This window comes from Rana temporaria, chromosome 3 (genome assembly GCF_905171775.1).
Source record: "Rana temporaria chromosome 3, aRanTem1.1, whole genome shotgun sequence".
NCBI classification, from domain to species: Eukaryota; Metazoa; Chordata; class Amphibia; order Anura; family Ranidae; genus Rana; species Rana temporaria.
The window spans coordinates 396230709-396248168 of record NC_053491.1 but is presented as its reverse complement, the minus strand read 5'-3'; the positions used below and the strand labels follow the sequence as shown (position 1 = coordinate 396248168).

General features: G+C 40.2%; 1 protein-coding gene across 1 annotated transcript in view; it reads left to right on the top strand.

Moving 5' to 3' along the window:
- The window catches only part of LOC120932959 (hexokinase-2), an 86897-nt gene extending 70163 nt beyond the window's left edge, over positions 1-16734 (top strand). Inside the window, exons 13-18 of the mRNA XM_040345848.1 lie at positions 1093-1188; positions 3750-3849; positions 6259-6442; positions 9000-9155; positions 10112-10345; positions 12454-16734. Coding sequence (XP_040201782.1) covers positions 1093-1188; positions 3750-3849; positions 6259-6442; positions 9000-9155; positions 10112-10345; positions 12454-12598 — 915 coding nt within the window. The 3' untranslated portion in view covers positions 12599-16734. The remainder of the gene's footprint in view (positions 1-1092; positions 1189-3749; positions 3850-6258; positions 6443-8999; positions 9156-10111; positions 10346-12453) is intronic.
- Positions 16735-17460: the final 726 nt, after the last annotated feature.

Here is a 17460-nt window from a genome sequence, read left to right as displayed (position 1 = left end):
GGCGACGTATCAGTAGATACGCCGTCGTAACTCTGAATCTACGCCAGCGTTAATTTAAGCGTATTCTGGAAACCAGATACGCTTAAATTAGGCTAAGATACGAGCGGCGTAAGTCTCCTACACCGTCGTATCTTAAAGTGTAATTTTTAGGCTGGCCGCTAGGTGGCGCTTCCGTTGAGTTCGGCGTAGAATATGTAAATGACTAGATACGCCGATTCACGAACGTACATGCGCCCGTCGCAGTAAAGATATGCCGTTTCCGTAAGAGATACGCCGCGTAAAGATAAAGCTGCCCCCTAGGAGGCGTAGTCAATGTTAAGTATGGCCGTCGTTCCCGCGTCGAAATTTGAAAATTTTACGTAGTTTGCGTAAGTCGTCCGTGAATAGGGCTGGACGCAACCAATACGTCCTTGCAGCGTACTTTGGAGCAATGCACACTGGGATATGTACACGGACGGCCGTTCGTAAAAAACGTCAATCGCGTCGGGTCACCCCCCATTAACATAAAACACGCCCCTCATCCTCATTTGAATTAGGCGTGCTTACGCCGGCCCCATTTACGGTACGCCGCCGTAAGTTAGGAGGCAAGTACTTTGTGAATACAGTACTTACCTCTCTGACTTAAGGCGGCGTAGCGTAAATACCATACGTTACACCGCCTTAAAGATACGCGCCCCTACCTGAATCCGGCTAATTGTTTATTTCTATGCAATGTGACTTTGAACTTGCTAAAAAATGGGACTACTTCAAAAAAATCTATTCCTTAGAACAGTCTCCCCCCGTCTTGTTACACAGCACACAGGAACAGACCTGAGGCTGTCAATCTGCTGGAGCTCCCTCCCCTGTCACCATTTTCTCTTGGTGTCAGGAAAACAACAGATCTTTTGCCTTAAAAATTAATCGCATTCAGTCAGTTTTCAAGTGTAACTTCAAGCACTCCTGCAGCCCCTGAGCTGCTTTTCCATTCAGAGATTTGCTGATCAACAGGCTTTGATCAAGGTAGCCCACAGAGAACATTTATTATTGAATACACAATAATTAACTAGGGTATGTGCCACTATCATTGCTATATCATTTCTTTTTTCTCCATAGGGCATTCTTCTGAAGTGGACAAAAGGTTTCAATGCATCTGGCTGTGAAGGAGAAGATGTTGTGAATCTCTTGAAAGAAGCTATTCATAGAAGAGAAGTGAGTACAGACTATTTTGTACATCCAGACAAGCTTATTTATTAAGCAGAGGGCATCAGCCATAGTGAATCAGGAATCATCTGTCACTTGTCTCGAGTAACCTGGAATATAAAGCTGGTCTTTCTAGTTCAAATATTTTATGGAATTTTAGAATTATCAACAAAATTCCATTAACAGAGCATGTACAATAATATAATATAAATAGATATTCCATTAACAGAACATGTACAATAGTATAGTAGAAAAAGGCGTAATTATTCAGGAAAGTAACTCTTTTATAAATGTAAATGAAAATAGATAACCTAGCGGATTGTAGGATAAGATTATGTAACATGAAGTGTCATAATCATAGCTTCATGGCAACTATTTGACAACAAGTAATTGAGAAATTAAGTTGATTGAATTAATATAATATAATTATGTCATCTATAAAGAGAATAGAATTGAATAAACCTATAAAGCAATATAAAGTTATTGGGCCAGATTCACAAAGAGTTACACCGGCGTATCAGTAGATACGCCGACGTAACTCCGAATCTAAGCCCGTCGTATGTTTAAGTGTATGCTCAAACTGAGATACACCTAAACATGCCTAAGATACGACGGCCTGCGCCGTCGTATCTTAGGGTGCAATATTTACGCTGGCCGCTAGGTGGCGCTTCCATTGAGTTTGGAGTAGAATATGCAAATTAGTTGTTACGCCGATTCACGAACGTACACTTGCCCGTCGCAGTAAAGATACGCCGTTTCCGTAAGAGATACGCCGCATAAAGATAAACATGCCCCCTAGGTGGCGTATCCAATGTTAAGTATGGCCGTCGTTCCCGCGTTGCAATTTGAAAATTTTACGTCATTTGCGTAACTCGTCCGTGAATGGGGCTGGACGCTATTTACGTCCACGTCAAAACCAATGACGTCCTTGCGACGTCATTTAAAGCAATGCACGCCGGGATATTTTAGGGACGGCGCATGCGCAGTTCGTTCGGTGCGGGGACGCGCTTCATTTAAATGAAACACGCCCCCTACCCGCCAAATTTGAATTTGGCCGGGCGATTTACGCTACGCCGCCGCAACTTTACAGGCAAGTGCTTTGTGAATAAAGCACTTGCCTGATAAACTTGCGGCGGCGTAACGTAAATCAAATACGTTACGCCCGCCCACAAATACGCCCATCTACGTGAATCTGGCCCATTGTGTTGTAGAATAGCTGAGGGAATAAATTTAGGCTAAAGCAGGACCAAGTTCCTTCTCTTGGCTTGGCTTTATCTGGTACGAAGTTCAAAAATCCCAACCATTTAAAGCATCTTCTATTACAGTTGGTATATCAGATAATTAACATGATGGGGGAACCCTTCCACAGAGCTATAGTATTCTTCCAGCTGGGGGGGAGCCATCCCTATTGGGAAAACACAGTGGTTATTATTAACCCTGCTGGGTCAGACTTGTACAGAGAGACCACTGCTTCCACAAAGATAACAAGGAACCTTCTCTACAGCATACTACCTCCAATTGTGAAAGTGACTGAGAGTTGCAACATGTATTTCCAGCCTCCAAATCAGCTAACTCACTGAGAAAAATGCACTCCCTTAATACTTAGATAGAGACGCTAGTGACTAAAGTGGGGTAGACACTATAAGAAAATTGGACGAACGATTGTCGTTTCAAAGCAAGTCGGAAACGAGGAAGGAAATGATTTACAAAAATTCTCATACGACAAAGGCTTTTGTTTTTGTTGTTCATTGTTTCTGATCATGCACAGACTTTTGTTTCAGATTTTTCTTGTATGAAAATGGTACACATTAACCATTTAGGCCCCGGAAGGGTTTACCCCTTAATGACCAGCGGTGCATGACAGGTGTGCCGCGCCTGCAGTAAGACATGCACAGACCGACGTGCATGTACGGCGGTTTGCACAGCCAAACCGCCTTGCCGCAGTATATATACAGAAGGTGGTCAGCAAGTGGTTAAACGAAAATCATTCATTCTGCTCCCGTGCAAGAAATATTTTGCAGTTTGTCCCTTTGGAAATTTTCATTTGGAAGGTTGGAATCGGCTGTCGAAAATTGTGTACACACTATTAGAAAATCGTACAATTATTGCTCTCACAAAATTGTTCACCCGATTTTCTTATAGTGTGTTAATAGTGTGTCTAGCATTGCGCAGCAGTGAGGATCCTACCATTAATCATTAGATAATCACAGATTAGTAGCAGATTCTGTATATACGTTTGATTGGCAAAAACAAACTATCTAAACAATGTTCATCCAACATTCATGCTGTGACTGTTCAATATGGGCAGCTTGATTTAGTGTATACAAAGTGAAATGGTTGCTCTTTTTTTCAAGGGGAAAGTGTTGTAACCCTTTAATTTTAAAAACCGTAGAGCTGCATATTTTCATCACAAATGCCTCTACGTCTTCACTTAATAATCACATTTTCTATATACTTGCTGGCATTTGATCAAATTGGTCTTCTAATAAAAAAAAATGTATATTTAAAATTAGAGTACCCATTTAAATCCCTGACTAGTTGTTACGTTATTCTTCCTCTGCTCTCCACAGGAGTTTGACTTGGATGTAGTAGCTGTTGTGAACGACACAGTGGGCACCATGATGACATGTGGCTATGAAGACCCATATTGTGAAATGGGACTGATTGTCGGTAAGTTGTAAATCTACATTTATGAATACAAAAGCCATCTGGAAGAAGAACTGTGAATGTAATGAACAGAACCAATTATTGTGCTGGGAATGCTCTAGTCTAGTGAACACATGCAGGTGTATCATTCGCAATATTGTAGGTCTTTTTTATAATTTCCATTTAGATACGGCCCTTAAGTAGGATTTTTCTTACAGAGCAGGACAACAAAACTGGACACTATGGGCCCTTTCACATGGGCGGACCGTTCAGGTCCGCCTGACAGTTTTTTAGGCGGACCTGAACGGGTGCTCCATGCTCCTCTATGGAGCTACGGATGTCAGCGGTGACATGCCCGCTGACATCCGATCCGCCAAAGTGTGACGGAGGAAAACTCTACTTTTCCATCCGTCGATCGGATCGGATGACAACGGACTCTACGGACGGTCGTCATCCGATCCCCCATAGGGGAGAGCGGCGCTCTGACAGGTCGGTCCCTGCACAGTGTGCAGAGACAGACCTGTCATCTGCCTGCTCAGTGGGGATAGACGGAGCGATCCCCGCTGAGCAAAGCGGAGAACGTACACGGACAGCCCCGTGTGAAAGGGCCCTAAGGGGGATACTTAAAGAGCCACTGTCACCAAACTATTAATTTCAACAAAAATCTTTTCATAAGATTATATGTGCATTTAACGTATTTTATGCATTGTAAAAGCTTCCCTTGTGAAGACATCTTTGGTATGATGTCTGCAGCCCCAGCACACTCCAAAATGTTATTCAAATGACACTCTATAGTATATTCCTCTTTGCTCTTCCCTTGACCATTACATAAACGAGCTAAACTTACCTTTCCTTCAATGGTTCCTGTTCCTCACTGACACCGGCATCTTCTGTTGGGTGCCAGTCTTCCCTGGCAGGTGATGGATCGTGGCACTCTTGCACATGTGCAGGAGTCGGTCATCCCATCACACAGGGACCGTGCCAGTCACATACACAGCTCATTTTATTTTCTGTCAAAAACAGAAGAAGCATGCAGTGTCTGTTCTGCAATAAAAAGGCCACCTGCAGTTTATGACAGCGAGACTTTAGTTCTGCTGTAAAGTGGTGGTAAACCTCAGACATGAAATATAAACAAAGCATATCCCCCTATAGTGTGTACTTGTCTGAATTAAGATCACTAAGTGTCATTTCTGTCTGCTGCTTCTTTCCTCTGATATCTGCATGCATCATTTCTGACAAGTTTTCCTGACACCAAGAGAAAATGGTGACAGGGGTGGGAGCTCCAGCAGATTGACAGCCTCAAATCTGTTCCTCTGTGCTGTGTAAAGAGACAGGGGAGACTAGGGTTGTCCCGATACCACTTTTCTAAGACTTTTTTTCAAGTACTCGCCGATACCGAATACCGATACTTTTTTTTAATCTCGTGGGACAGCGGCACATTTATTTTTCTTTTGTTTTATCTTTAACAATTTGTTTTTAATTCTTTAATATATATATATTTTTTTTTTTACAATTTTTTTTATTTATAATGCTTTCTTTATTTTAAGGGGGGGGGGGGACTGTGTCAGTGTGTTTTTTTATTTTCTACAATAATTTTTTTTATTCTTTAGTTTTTTTATTATTTATTTTTATTATTTATTTTTTCAGCCCTGTTGGGGGCTTTGGTGAGATATCAGGGGTCTTAACAGACCTCTGACATCTCCCCTTTGAGACAGGGAAAGGGACTAAGGACACAGATTCCCCAGTCCCTTTCTCAGCAGCATCAGCTGCGCTGAAAATGAAAGGAGAGAAGACAGCGTCTTCTCTTCATTCATAAACTGAAACATTGTAAACACAGGTTACGATGTTTCAGTTATGTGAATAGACCGAGTCAGTGATCACTGACTCTGTCCATTCAGGGCAGTAAGGAGCCGGATTTACCGGCTCCTACCCCGCTCTCCATCCTGACAATTCCAGGGGGTTGAGGAGGAGCACGGAAGGGGAAGAGATACACGGCGGGATACACAGCGGGAAAGAGAAACACGGGGGACACGGAGGGAGAGAGAAACACGGCAGGGGACATGGAGCGAGGGAGACAAACTGCAGCAAAACGGAGGGGTGCTGGAGGAGGACACGGGACATTCAGCGGTGATCGGTGCTTGTAACTTCCCCAGTCACATTGCATAGAAATAAACAATGTATTTATTGATAGAAAAAACAGATATGCATTTAAAATGTATTTTTCTGTGAATTTATCTGTCATTTTTCAAGTTGTTGATAGGGTCTCTAAACGTGTGGCTTCTACTCCCTGCAAAAAGGAAGTTTTAGTAATCGACATTAGTAGTAGGGGATACATTTTTTCCTGAAAAACTCATAATATTAATGTGTAATCCGTTTGTCAATTTATATATAAAATACCATTCTTTAAATATTTATTTTCTTTGTGTATGTCAGGTACTGGCAGTAATGCCTGTTACATGGAAGAGATGAGGAATGTGGATCTGGTGGAGGGAGAAGAAGGTAGAATGTGCATCAATATGGAGTGGGGAGCATTCGGCGATAATGATTGTCTGGAAGATTTCCGTACAGAGTTTGACAAGTCGGTGGATGAGCTGTCTCTTAATCCTGGAAAGCAGAGGTATGTCTCCTTTGCACACCAAAATCCAACACACAACAAAAACAATCCTATCTAGCTGTCATGGAAACACTGAAAAGTCCAGTATGAGATTTCTGAGATTGGAGGACTGGCGTTATTTTGACAAAGTGTCATGTGTGCCTGTCTGATGTGCCATCCTGTGTCTCCAGAGTGGGTGGATTAGAGAGTAAACTTCTCTACTGGGCTTATTATCTCTAGCTTTGTCTCCTGCAAGCCATTTGGTTCTACCATGACAGATACAAAGGATATATGTCACAAACATAATACATATCCACCTACAGGACTGCTCTAAAATGTATTAGTTCATTTAGAGTAGTTGTCATTCTAATTTTATTACATGGTAGTAAAAAAGAACAAAAAAAAAAAACAAAGAACATTACAAGTACAGAAAAAAAATCTTGTTTATCCTGCCAGAAATCTGGCGAGCTCCTGAATTTCCTTAAAGGGGTTGTAAAGGTAAAAAAAAAAATCCCTAAATAACTTCCTTTACCTTAGTGCAGTCCTCCTTCACTTACCTCATCCTTCCATTTTGCTTTTAACCACTTCATTACTGGGCACTTAAACCCCCTTCGTGTCCAGGCCAATTTTCAGCTTTCAGCGCTGACGCATTTTGAATGACAATTGCGCGGTCATACAACACTGTACCCAAATTATATTTTTATCATTTTTTTCCCACAAATATAGATTTCTTTTGGTGGTATTTGATCATCTCTGCGATTTTTATTTTTTGCGCTATAAACAAAAAAGACAGAAAATTTGGAAAAAAAACACTATTTTTTACTTTTTGTTATAATAATATCCCAATTTTTTTTAAAAAAAAAATTTTTCCTCGGTTTAGGCCGATACGTATTCTTCTACATATTTTTGTTAAAAAAAAATCGCAATAAGCATATTTGATCGGTTTGCGCAAAAGTTATAGCACCTACAAAATAGGGGATAGATTTATGATTTATTTTTAATTTTTTTATTTTTTTCTAGTAATTGGCGGCGATCTAAGTTTTTTTTTTTGTCAGGCCTGCGATATTGCGACGGACATATCGGACACTTTTGACACAAATTTGGGACCATTCAAATTTATACAGCGACAGTGCTATAAAAATGCACTAATTACTGTATAAATGTGACTGGCAGGGAAGGGGTTAACACTAGGGGGTGAGGAAGGGGTTAAATGTATTCCCTGGGTGTGTTCTAACTGTGTGGAGGGAGGGGGGTGACTTGGGGAGGTGAATGATGCTGTGTCCCTATGTACAAGAGACAGATCGGTCTCCTCTCTCCCTGACAGGAGGTGGAGCTCTGTGTTTACACACAGAGCTCCACGTCCCTGCTGTCACCGCCGATCGCGTGTACCCGACGGACATCGCGGCTGCCAGGCACTCGCATCGGCTTCCCAGCGATGCGCCGGCACAGTGTTTACCCGCTGCACGCCCCCCAGTGGCGCACGCGGGTAATGCACAGAAAAAGACGTCCAAAGACGTCCACTCGGCACTTGAGAGCCGCGCTGTGGACGTCTTTTGTCTATAGCGCGGATCTCAAGTGGTTAAATGTCCTTATTTCTTCTGAGAAATCCTCACTTCCTGTTCTTCTGTCTGTAACTCCACACAGTAATGCAAGGCTTTCTCCCTGGTGTGGAGTGTCGTGTGGAGGGTCGTGCTCGCACTCTCCCTTGAGGGGGCGAGCAGGAGTGTCAGGACGCCCACTAACACACAGCTCCTTTATCTGCAATGTAGAGAGCGTCCTCAAGGGAGGGTGCGAGCACGACACTCCACACCGGGGAGAAAGCCTTGCATTACTGTGTGTAGTTACAGACAGAAGAACAGGAAGTGAGGATTTCTCAGAAGTAATAAGGACATTTAAAAGCAAAATCGAAGGATGAGGTAAGTAAAAGAGGACTGCACTAAGGTAAAGGAAGCTATTTAGGGATTTTTTTTTACCATTACAACCCCTTTAAGGGGCTGAGGACACTGCCTCTGATACACGAAAATCCCTCCTAAATGTCACCTATATCTGTCCCTGTCCACATGCAGACTTTGATTATTTTCAATTAAAACCATGCTACTGCCTTGATTCCCAAGAGCCTAACTGCCCAAACTATATGTAGGGAAAGGCTCTTGGGATGTGTAGTTCTTGGGTGCATTCCTTCATAATAGGAACTGACAGGCAGGCATACTTATGTCAGTAGGAATCATCCTAGGGCACCCTGCTTATTTCTCCTGCCAGCAGTTACCCATGCAAAAATGTTGCTATATGACATTGCATGTTGTACTGTATATACAAAACAATAAATGACTGGGTGGTTTGTAACCCCTTTCCGTGTACTAGCCTATAGTAAAAGTAGAGCAGCTGTCACATCCCACAATTACTGATGGTCTAACTATCCTTCTATATTCTGAAACAGGCAATTAAGATACAGTATATAACTGCTTTGGCTGTTATAAGCAACACAGAATCTACTTTTTCTCCTTGCTTCACCATGGCGTGCTGTTCTTCATGATGGTGATGGAGGTGATGAACAAAATGACAAATTTCCTTTTCATTTCAGGTTTGAAAAGATGATCAGTGGCATGTACCTTGGGGAGATAGTCAGGAATATTTTGATAGACTTTACCAAGCAAGGACTCCTGTTCCGTGGAAAGATCTCTGAAAGGCTCAAGACAAGGGGCATCTTTGAAACAAAATTTCTGTCTCAGATTGAGAGGTAAGTGCATGAGAAGACATTTTACGCGTTCGTTTTTGTCTCTTTCACCACATTGTAGAATGACCATATAACAGAAGTTTTATTTAATGTTCTACTTACGGTATAAAAAAAAAAAAAAAAAAAAAAAATATATATATATATATATATATATATATATATATATATATATATATATATATATATATACATACATACATACATACATACATACATACATATATATATATATATATATATATATATATATATATATATATATATATATATATTAACCACTTAAGCCCCGGCCCAAGATGGGCAGTCTTCCACATCGATCATGGGAACCCAGGCGTTTCCTGGAAGCTCGATGTTTCCACGTGTTCACTATATCACTGTGCTTCACTTCTGAGCAACAACCATTTTATACTGGACTTTGTGTTCACTTCATGAATTGGTTCATTTATTTGGACATTTTCCATAATCTTCCATATATGAGTTATATTTATATATGTTATGTTTTCACACTTTGTGACCTACCTTCATGTGTATAGCAACATTTGATTATTTGAATATTGCTTACTCAACTTTTTAGCGCTACATTTTCCATTTACAGTGTTGAAATGTAGACACTTTCGTTCTCTGCAGAGCTCTGCAGACCTGAAACTGTCATATTTTTTTGTGTCATATTGTTTTATATGAATTGAAAAAAACGCACATATAGAATGTTTTTGTGCAGGCTTTTACAAGCGTTTAGCGTTTTTTTTCTGCCAGAAAACTGCTCCCAGAAACGCAAGGCAAAAGTTTTTTTTTTTTGTTTTTTTTTGCATGGACAAATAGGACAACATTGCGCTGCTTCTACAGGAAAAACATTCAACTCTTTTAGAAGCAGTGTTGTTTTTACGCCAGTGTGCATGTGCCCTAAGGAGATTAAAAGTCTTACCGAATACCTAATTTTTGTTTTTGTCTTCTCTTGCAAGTGACCGTTTGGCATTGCTGCAGGTGCGCTCCATTCTCCAGCACCTTGGATTGGACAGCACATGTGATGACAGTATCATTGTGAAGGAGGTGTGCACGGTCGTGGCCCGGAGAGCGGCGCAGTTATGTGGAGCTGGGGTGGCCGCTGTGGTTGACAAGATTAGGGAAAATCGTGGACTGGAGAACCTAAAAGTCACAGTGGGAGTGGATGGAACTCTATATAAGCTTCACCCACAGTAAGTCCTATGAAGCTTACAAGATATTTGAATAATAAAGTCATGGAGATTCATGGCATTTTGGCAAATTAGATTGAGTCATCTCCAAAAATTGTAATTTTACATAACATTTTTTAGGCAAGTCAGTTTTTTATGTCCCCATAGAAAGAATTATGGAGCTATTGTGAGTAAACTAGCAGACACAATTTTCTATGAAATTGTTTTTTTATGGTAGGTGTAGTAGCTGTATCAACTTTTTTCTTATACTGCTTGCAGTGACGTATTAGTGAAAGATGCAGCTAAAGATGCATTTGGCTAAACTAACCATCCAGGTGCTTCAAGCAGCCCAACCCTCCCGCCATTGCTACAATAACATCATGTAGTGCCTTGCATCTATAAAGTGATGTTATAGGTCCTAGCTGGTGATCTTTAGGTATAAAATTGATTAGCCTTTAAACATCTGAGCTATCCATCCTTGTGCACAGGGCCAACACTATGTGTACTGGGGCCCCAAGCAAATCAATGGTCTTTCCTGCCTTTTATTTTGTCCAGGTTAATTCCTCTAGCAATACAGAATTCATAAATGCTTTCATACCAATTGTATTTTTGATTCCCTACTAGATTTTATATATATATGAGTCTAACTTTGTGTGGAACTTGGCAAACTGTGGGTCGTGACCCGCTCACCCACTGGATCGGAGCTCCGGGTAGTAACTTTTGTCCTGTGATAGCGCTACATATATATATATATATATATATATATATATATATACACACACACAGATGTATCTATCTATTTATCTATGTATATACAATATAGATGGATAGATATATAGATATATTCAATATAAACAAATGCTTTTTGCCACCTGCATAAATCACTTGATAGCCAGATTTACCTGCGCTACCTGTGTTTCTGGGCCCCAGAAGAGTTGCATTGTCTGCTGTGGCTATAGTTGTACCCTTGCTTGTACTTCGTTAATCTCACAAACTCTGCTGTTCATTTTAATCAAACAATTATGCATTAAAAGTCCAATATGTTTCAGCTTTGCATGTCTATTGATATACAGTACAGACCAAAAGTTTGGACACACCTTCTCATTCAAAGAGTTTTCTTTATTTTCATGACTATGAAAATAGTAGATTCACACTGAAGGCATCAAAACTATGAATGAACACATGTGGAATTATACATAACAAAAACGTGTGAAACAACTGAAAATATATTTCATATTCTAGGTTCTTCAAAGTAGCCACCTTTTGCAGCAGACACATCTCTAGAACTGGTAAGAGGAGACTGTGTGAATCAGGCCTTCATGGTAGAATATCTGCTAGGAAACCACTGCTAAAGAAAGGCAACAAGCAGAAGAGACTTGTTTGGGCTAAAGAACACAAGGAATGGACATTAGACCAGTGGAAATCTGTGCTTTGGTCTGATGAGTCCAAACTTGAGATCTTTGGTTCCAACCCCTGTGTCTTTGTGTGATGCAGAAAAGGTGAACGGATGGACTCTACATGCCTGGTTCCCACCGTGAAGCATGGAGGAGGAGGTGTGATGGTGTGGGGGTGCTTTGCTGGTGACACTGTTGGGGATTTATTCAAAATTGAAGGCATACTGAACCAGCATGGCTACCACAGCATCTTGCAGCGGCATGCTATTCCATGCGTTTAGTTGGACCATTTATTTTTCAACAGGACAATGACCCCAAACACACCTCCAGGCTGTGTAAGGGCTATTTGACCAAGAAGGAGAGTGATGGGGTGCTGCGCCAGGTGACTACCTCTCGAAGCTCATCAAGAGAATGCCAAGAGTGTGCCAAGCAGTAATCAAAGCAAAAGGTGGCTACTTTGAAGAACCTAGAATATAAAATATATATATTTCACACTTTTTTGTTATGTATAATTCCACATGTGTTAATTCATAGTTTTGATGCCTTCAGTGTGAATCTACAATTTTCATAGTCATGAAAATAAAGAAAACTCTTTGAATGAGAAGATGTGTCCAAACTTTTGGTCTGTACTGTATACTCCAACAGATCTCTATGAGGTTTACTTGTGCATACACAAATGTGTATTGTTTGCTACAGCTCTCTTCATTGGTGTAATACTTTTCTAAAATTTCTTTGCAGCTTTTCCACCATCATGCACCAAACTGTGAAAGAACTGTCTCCAAAGTGCCAGGTGACTTTCATGCAGTCTGAAGATGGCAGTGGAAAGGGAGCAGCACTCATCACAGCCGTAGCATGCAGGATCCGGGAGGCAGGCCAACGCTAGAGCAGAGGAGACCTATGATTCGACTGTTGCATTCCTGTACAAAGACTTGTTACAGACTCCTTACTCCACCACAAATGGTCATACTACCACATACCATAGACTCCACTGGACTGGGCGATCAATGAAATTCTTGGACACCTATGCCACCAAGGATATGGAATATGTAGTTGACCAGACTTGTTCCAGTGAAATATATATTATACATAGATCATATATTTTTCCACTTTTTGTAGGATAGATCAGTGGAAATAGCATTGGCGATGCAGTGTTACAGAACACTGAGTTCCATGCTTTGCTGCTAGTTGTTGCTAAATATTCATTTTTTGCTTTAAACTCCTGGCCCAAGAAACTGTAGTGCAATAAAGACAATGTCAGATTTTTTTTTTTTTTATTGTAGAGAGCGACAGATCTGCTTATACAAACCTGGGCATACATAATACCATTTACCTGAAAATAACCAACAAAAATCCCTAATGGTGGGCCAATCTTAAATTGTTAAATCCAGTTTATTTATATCATTGCTGGTATCAATGGCTGAATTGACCATTTATTAGTTTGAACACACATTAATATTTTGATATGTTTTTCCAATAACCAAATAATAAGAATGGTTTTAGAGCCTAATTGGTGAGGTTGAAAATGACAAGACTAATACACGCCGGTTGGTAAAATTTGGTCAAAATCTGTGTGCGGCTAGCATTGTTCTGGATAATTTGATGCTTTTAAAATCTAGATGGTAGGTAGGGATTATTTAATGCACATACAGTAATAGTTCCACTCTCAGCCCTGCACTTTGCTCTCATTGAGTGACAGTGGTTTTTGGCAGTTCTTGGAGTTCAACATTAAATTACTAAACAAAATAAACAAAAAGATAAATGACAATGTGCTAGTTATAGCAAATTGGTGAGAGATTTAAAGCATATATTGTTCCTTTATTACTTGACATAAATTGAAATCCAAGTTAAAATATACTTTTAATGAATTTGTCCTCACAAAGACAGATTTCATTACCACCAAGCAATCTCACAGTATACAGACAAAAATGGGTGACCTGGAAATTACGATACTGTTTTTTGTATATATAAAAAAAAAAACTTTTTGTTTTCAGCAATATATTAGTGGTGAACACAGGAACTTTATTCCCGTTCAAGACACATTTCTGGTAGCACAGTGTGAAAAATCTAGTGCCCTTTAGCTCCATTGTCTGTTTCCTCAGGTATCAGCACATAGAAAGGGAAACATAAGGAGACAGCACAATCATAACTAAGGATGCAGTCGCACTATAAAATGTCTAAAAGCAGCATTTATGAAATGTAAGTTTAGATTTTAACTTTAAGAAAGTCAAATTTAATGTATATTTTTGAAAAGAAAAATACCAGATGAGCAACTATGGCATTGATTCAATACAGCCGTATTCAGTTACACTTTGCAAAGTGAATTCTTTTTCCTAATATGCTACCACAACACTTAGTAAATGCCAGTATACAGTAACATGGAGGGTTTTCCATTAATTTGAGCTTGCTACAGTTATTACAAAGCAAGATCTGCAAGAAACAAAGCTGGATGGGCATTTGCAAGACTTGGAATCACCACTCTTAACTTGTTACATTGTATAGCCCAATCTTTCAGAGATAGGTGTGAGTGTGATGCTTTTCGCATATAGTTACTCCTTGTTAGAGTTAAATGTACGTTTTTTTTCCTGGCTGTAATCTGGAGCAGTAGACGGCCACTCCTTGCTCAGGGATCGCCTAAACGTGGATAGAGTTGACGATAGTCAAACAGATTGGGGTAGGGAATTCCAAAAGATGGGAGACGTTCTGGGGAAGTCCTGGAAGCGAGTATGGGAGAAGGACACAAGGGAGCTAGAGAGCAGGAGGTCATGGGAGGAATGAAGAGGATTATTTAGTTGGTATTTTGAGACTAGGTTATTGATGTAGCGGGGGGCTAGGGTATGATTGATGATTGTGCTATTGCTCTTGACAGAGACGTCAGGGGAAGGGGCACATGGGGGAGGAAATATTATGAGCTCAGTTTTGGACAAGTTGAGTTTGAGGAAGTGGTGTGACATCCAGACAGATTTGTCTGTTAATAAGTTAGTGATACATGAGGAGATTGATGGAGTGAGCTGAGGGATGGAGAGATAGATTTGGGTGTCACCAGCGTAGAAATGATATTGAAAGCCATGGAAGGCTGACCCAGGGACGAGGTGTCGATTAAAAATAGGAGAGATCCAAGAACAAAACCTTGGGAGACCCCGACGGAGAAAGGAGGAAGTAGAGATGTAAGTAACATGAAAGGAGAGCCTCTGAGGGGGCCTGACACTTCTGTTTGGACAGGGAAAGGCTGCAAGCGAATAATATAAAAGATTGAGGAATCCCTGAGAACAGTTCAAGAGTGGAGATTCAGATCATTACAAATGTTAATTTTGTTAAGTTCTGTTGTTGAGAGCATTTAGAGAAAATAAATAGCAATTCACCAGAAGTGTATTTGTTACGTGAACCTGGGATTTAGTAATGGCTTTCAGAGTATTCTTCACTGTATCATTAATGTGGCACATATTTAGAAATTACAAAATAAAAACACCAATTATTTCTTTATTATCTTATATCTAATAAAGTCCCCTAAAAATAGAATATATTTTATTTTTCCCAGGCAACACACTGCCTTAATATTGACAAGTATTTTTTTATGATCTGTACATAATTACCCCTGTAAATTATTAGGCTGGCATCTATTTTGAATATAGGTTTATGAGTGAGTTTATGGATTGTTTTTTGGTCTCATTTTTAAAACTTGGAGGAAAGTAAAGTGAAGGTGATGCCCTCAACACCCAGGTCACACCTGTCATTTTTATAGGGCCACACCTCCACTTTGTCTTTCCAGTATTATTTTTTTTACATGAGGTTAATATATCCTGTGACACTTGAAAACTTATACCAAACTTGAGGACTGTACATTGAAGGGATGGGACTATATGGCTATTAGGATTGTCCCAAATTAAAGGCAATAGGCAATAAAATTCAGCAATAAGGCATCTGTCTGGGTTTGCAGCTCTACAGCTCCCAAGGACCTGTTTGTATGTTTTACATAAATGTTAATTGTAGAGTTGTTGTAGTTTATTATTTATGTTATTAATATTATGTTGTTAATTTATATGAAGCTTGTGTAGTTTGTGTGTAATCTTTTTTTGGAATAGTTACTGGTGTGGAGCACCTTGTAACCCTTTGTATGCTCTTTCAACAGTTGCCTCTTCCAAAGAATAATACGGTTTAATATGTTACATCATTATCAGATGCAAAGAGATCAGTATATATATATTCTGTAAATAGCACAAATCTCATTTCTAAACAGAGCCTGTATGTATATGCAACTATAAAGCACATAGATTGACATTTGTTGCTAAATATGCAACTACGTAGATTTATACAGTATTTCTGCATAAATATGCTTGTATAAATTGTGTTTCCATCTACTGACCCACTAGTGTTTTCATGGGATTCTACTTCTGCGCTGGGATGTAACACGATTGGTACATGTGGTCTTCAAGAGCACCTGTTATGTATACACTTTGGAGGCAGCCATTTTTGAGAGCCGGAGGATGCAGCCTATAGGTTTTTGCTAGATGGGCTTCTCTGTGACAGCATTGTAATCTTTTGAGTTCCTGCAGGCTGCTCAAAAGCACAATTCACCGAATCCTATTTGCATTCTTCACTTGGACACCGTATGGCTAAGGCTAAGGAGTTGTCATTAGGTTGCAACATATACTGTATAAAGTAATGGTTCTACATACTTGAGTTAGTTGGAGTTAGTTAGGTCACACATATAAATGTGGACTGGTGTTCTTTAATGTCAGGAAAGCGTTTTGAGAGCCATGAATCTGAATCCTGGCTTGACACTCAAAATGAATGCCTCCACTGTGTCTTGGAGACTTCTGCTCTTTAAGTTGCAGCTTTACTTCAAGTCATTTGGGTTTACTAGCTAATCTTAATGCACTGTATCATTGTTTCAGAAAATAATTCACCATTTTGATGTATATAATAATTGGAGAAGCTGTGTATTATTTATATTTGCTATTTTATTAGCTTTCTGTAGCTGTAACTTAATAAAGCTGTTGAATGCTTTTAAGAAATATGAAACGCGTCCACATGTGTCATTATTTTACCTAAAGGTCTACTTTCGTAGAATGCTTAACTGACCAGTGCCTACAGTCAGAGTAAATGAAAGTTTCCTGAAGCACAACAAAATCATGGAAGGCCTGTTATTCTCTACTACGTATATGGGAGTGGTTTTGAGAGTTGTAGCCTTTTCCATGTCCACATCTGAGACCAGAGCCATAGCTTGAAGCTTGTGGGCCCCCGATGCAAAAGTTGACCTGCCACCCCCCCTCCACTACCACTCACCACTTTCACGGTGCGTGCAGATACACCCACCACATGGCAAGATACTCAAAGTGGCTTAAGAGTTTTGAGTTCCCAGAGTTACTCCTTATATCGGAGGACAGGAATCACTGCTGGAGAATCGGAGGACAGGGACCCCTGGCAGGTCACTTGGCAGAGCTCCTAGCCCAAACATTACATATGGCTGAAATAACATTCTTTACACACAGTCTGTCAGAATTTACTGGGTGTATCTGGCTTTTATGTTGTCGTTCTGACTTGTGAAATTCTCTGGTCAGGGCGGCAGTGTAGTTGCAGTAGGCAGATACACCCTGTGCAGATCGTGGCTGACTAACTGTGTTGTAAAGGAATGTGATTTTAGCCCTGCAGAGGAGAAGCAGTATAGAGTGATGTAATGGGAAAGGAGTTTAGCAGCCAGGCATACCATCCAGGGTGGTGGGGCTTTGGGGGGTCGCAACTTAGATC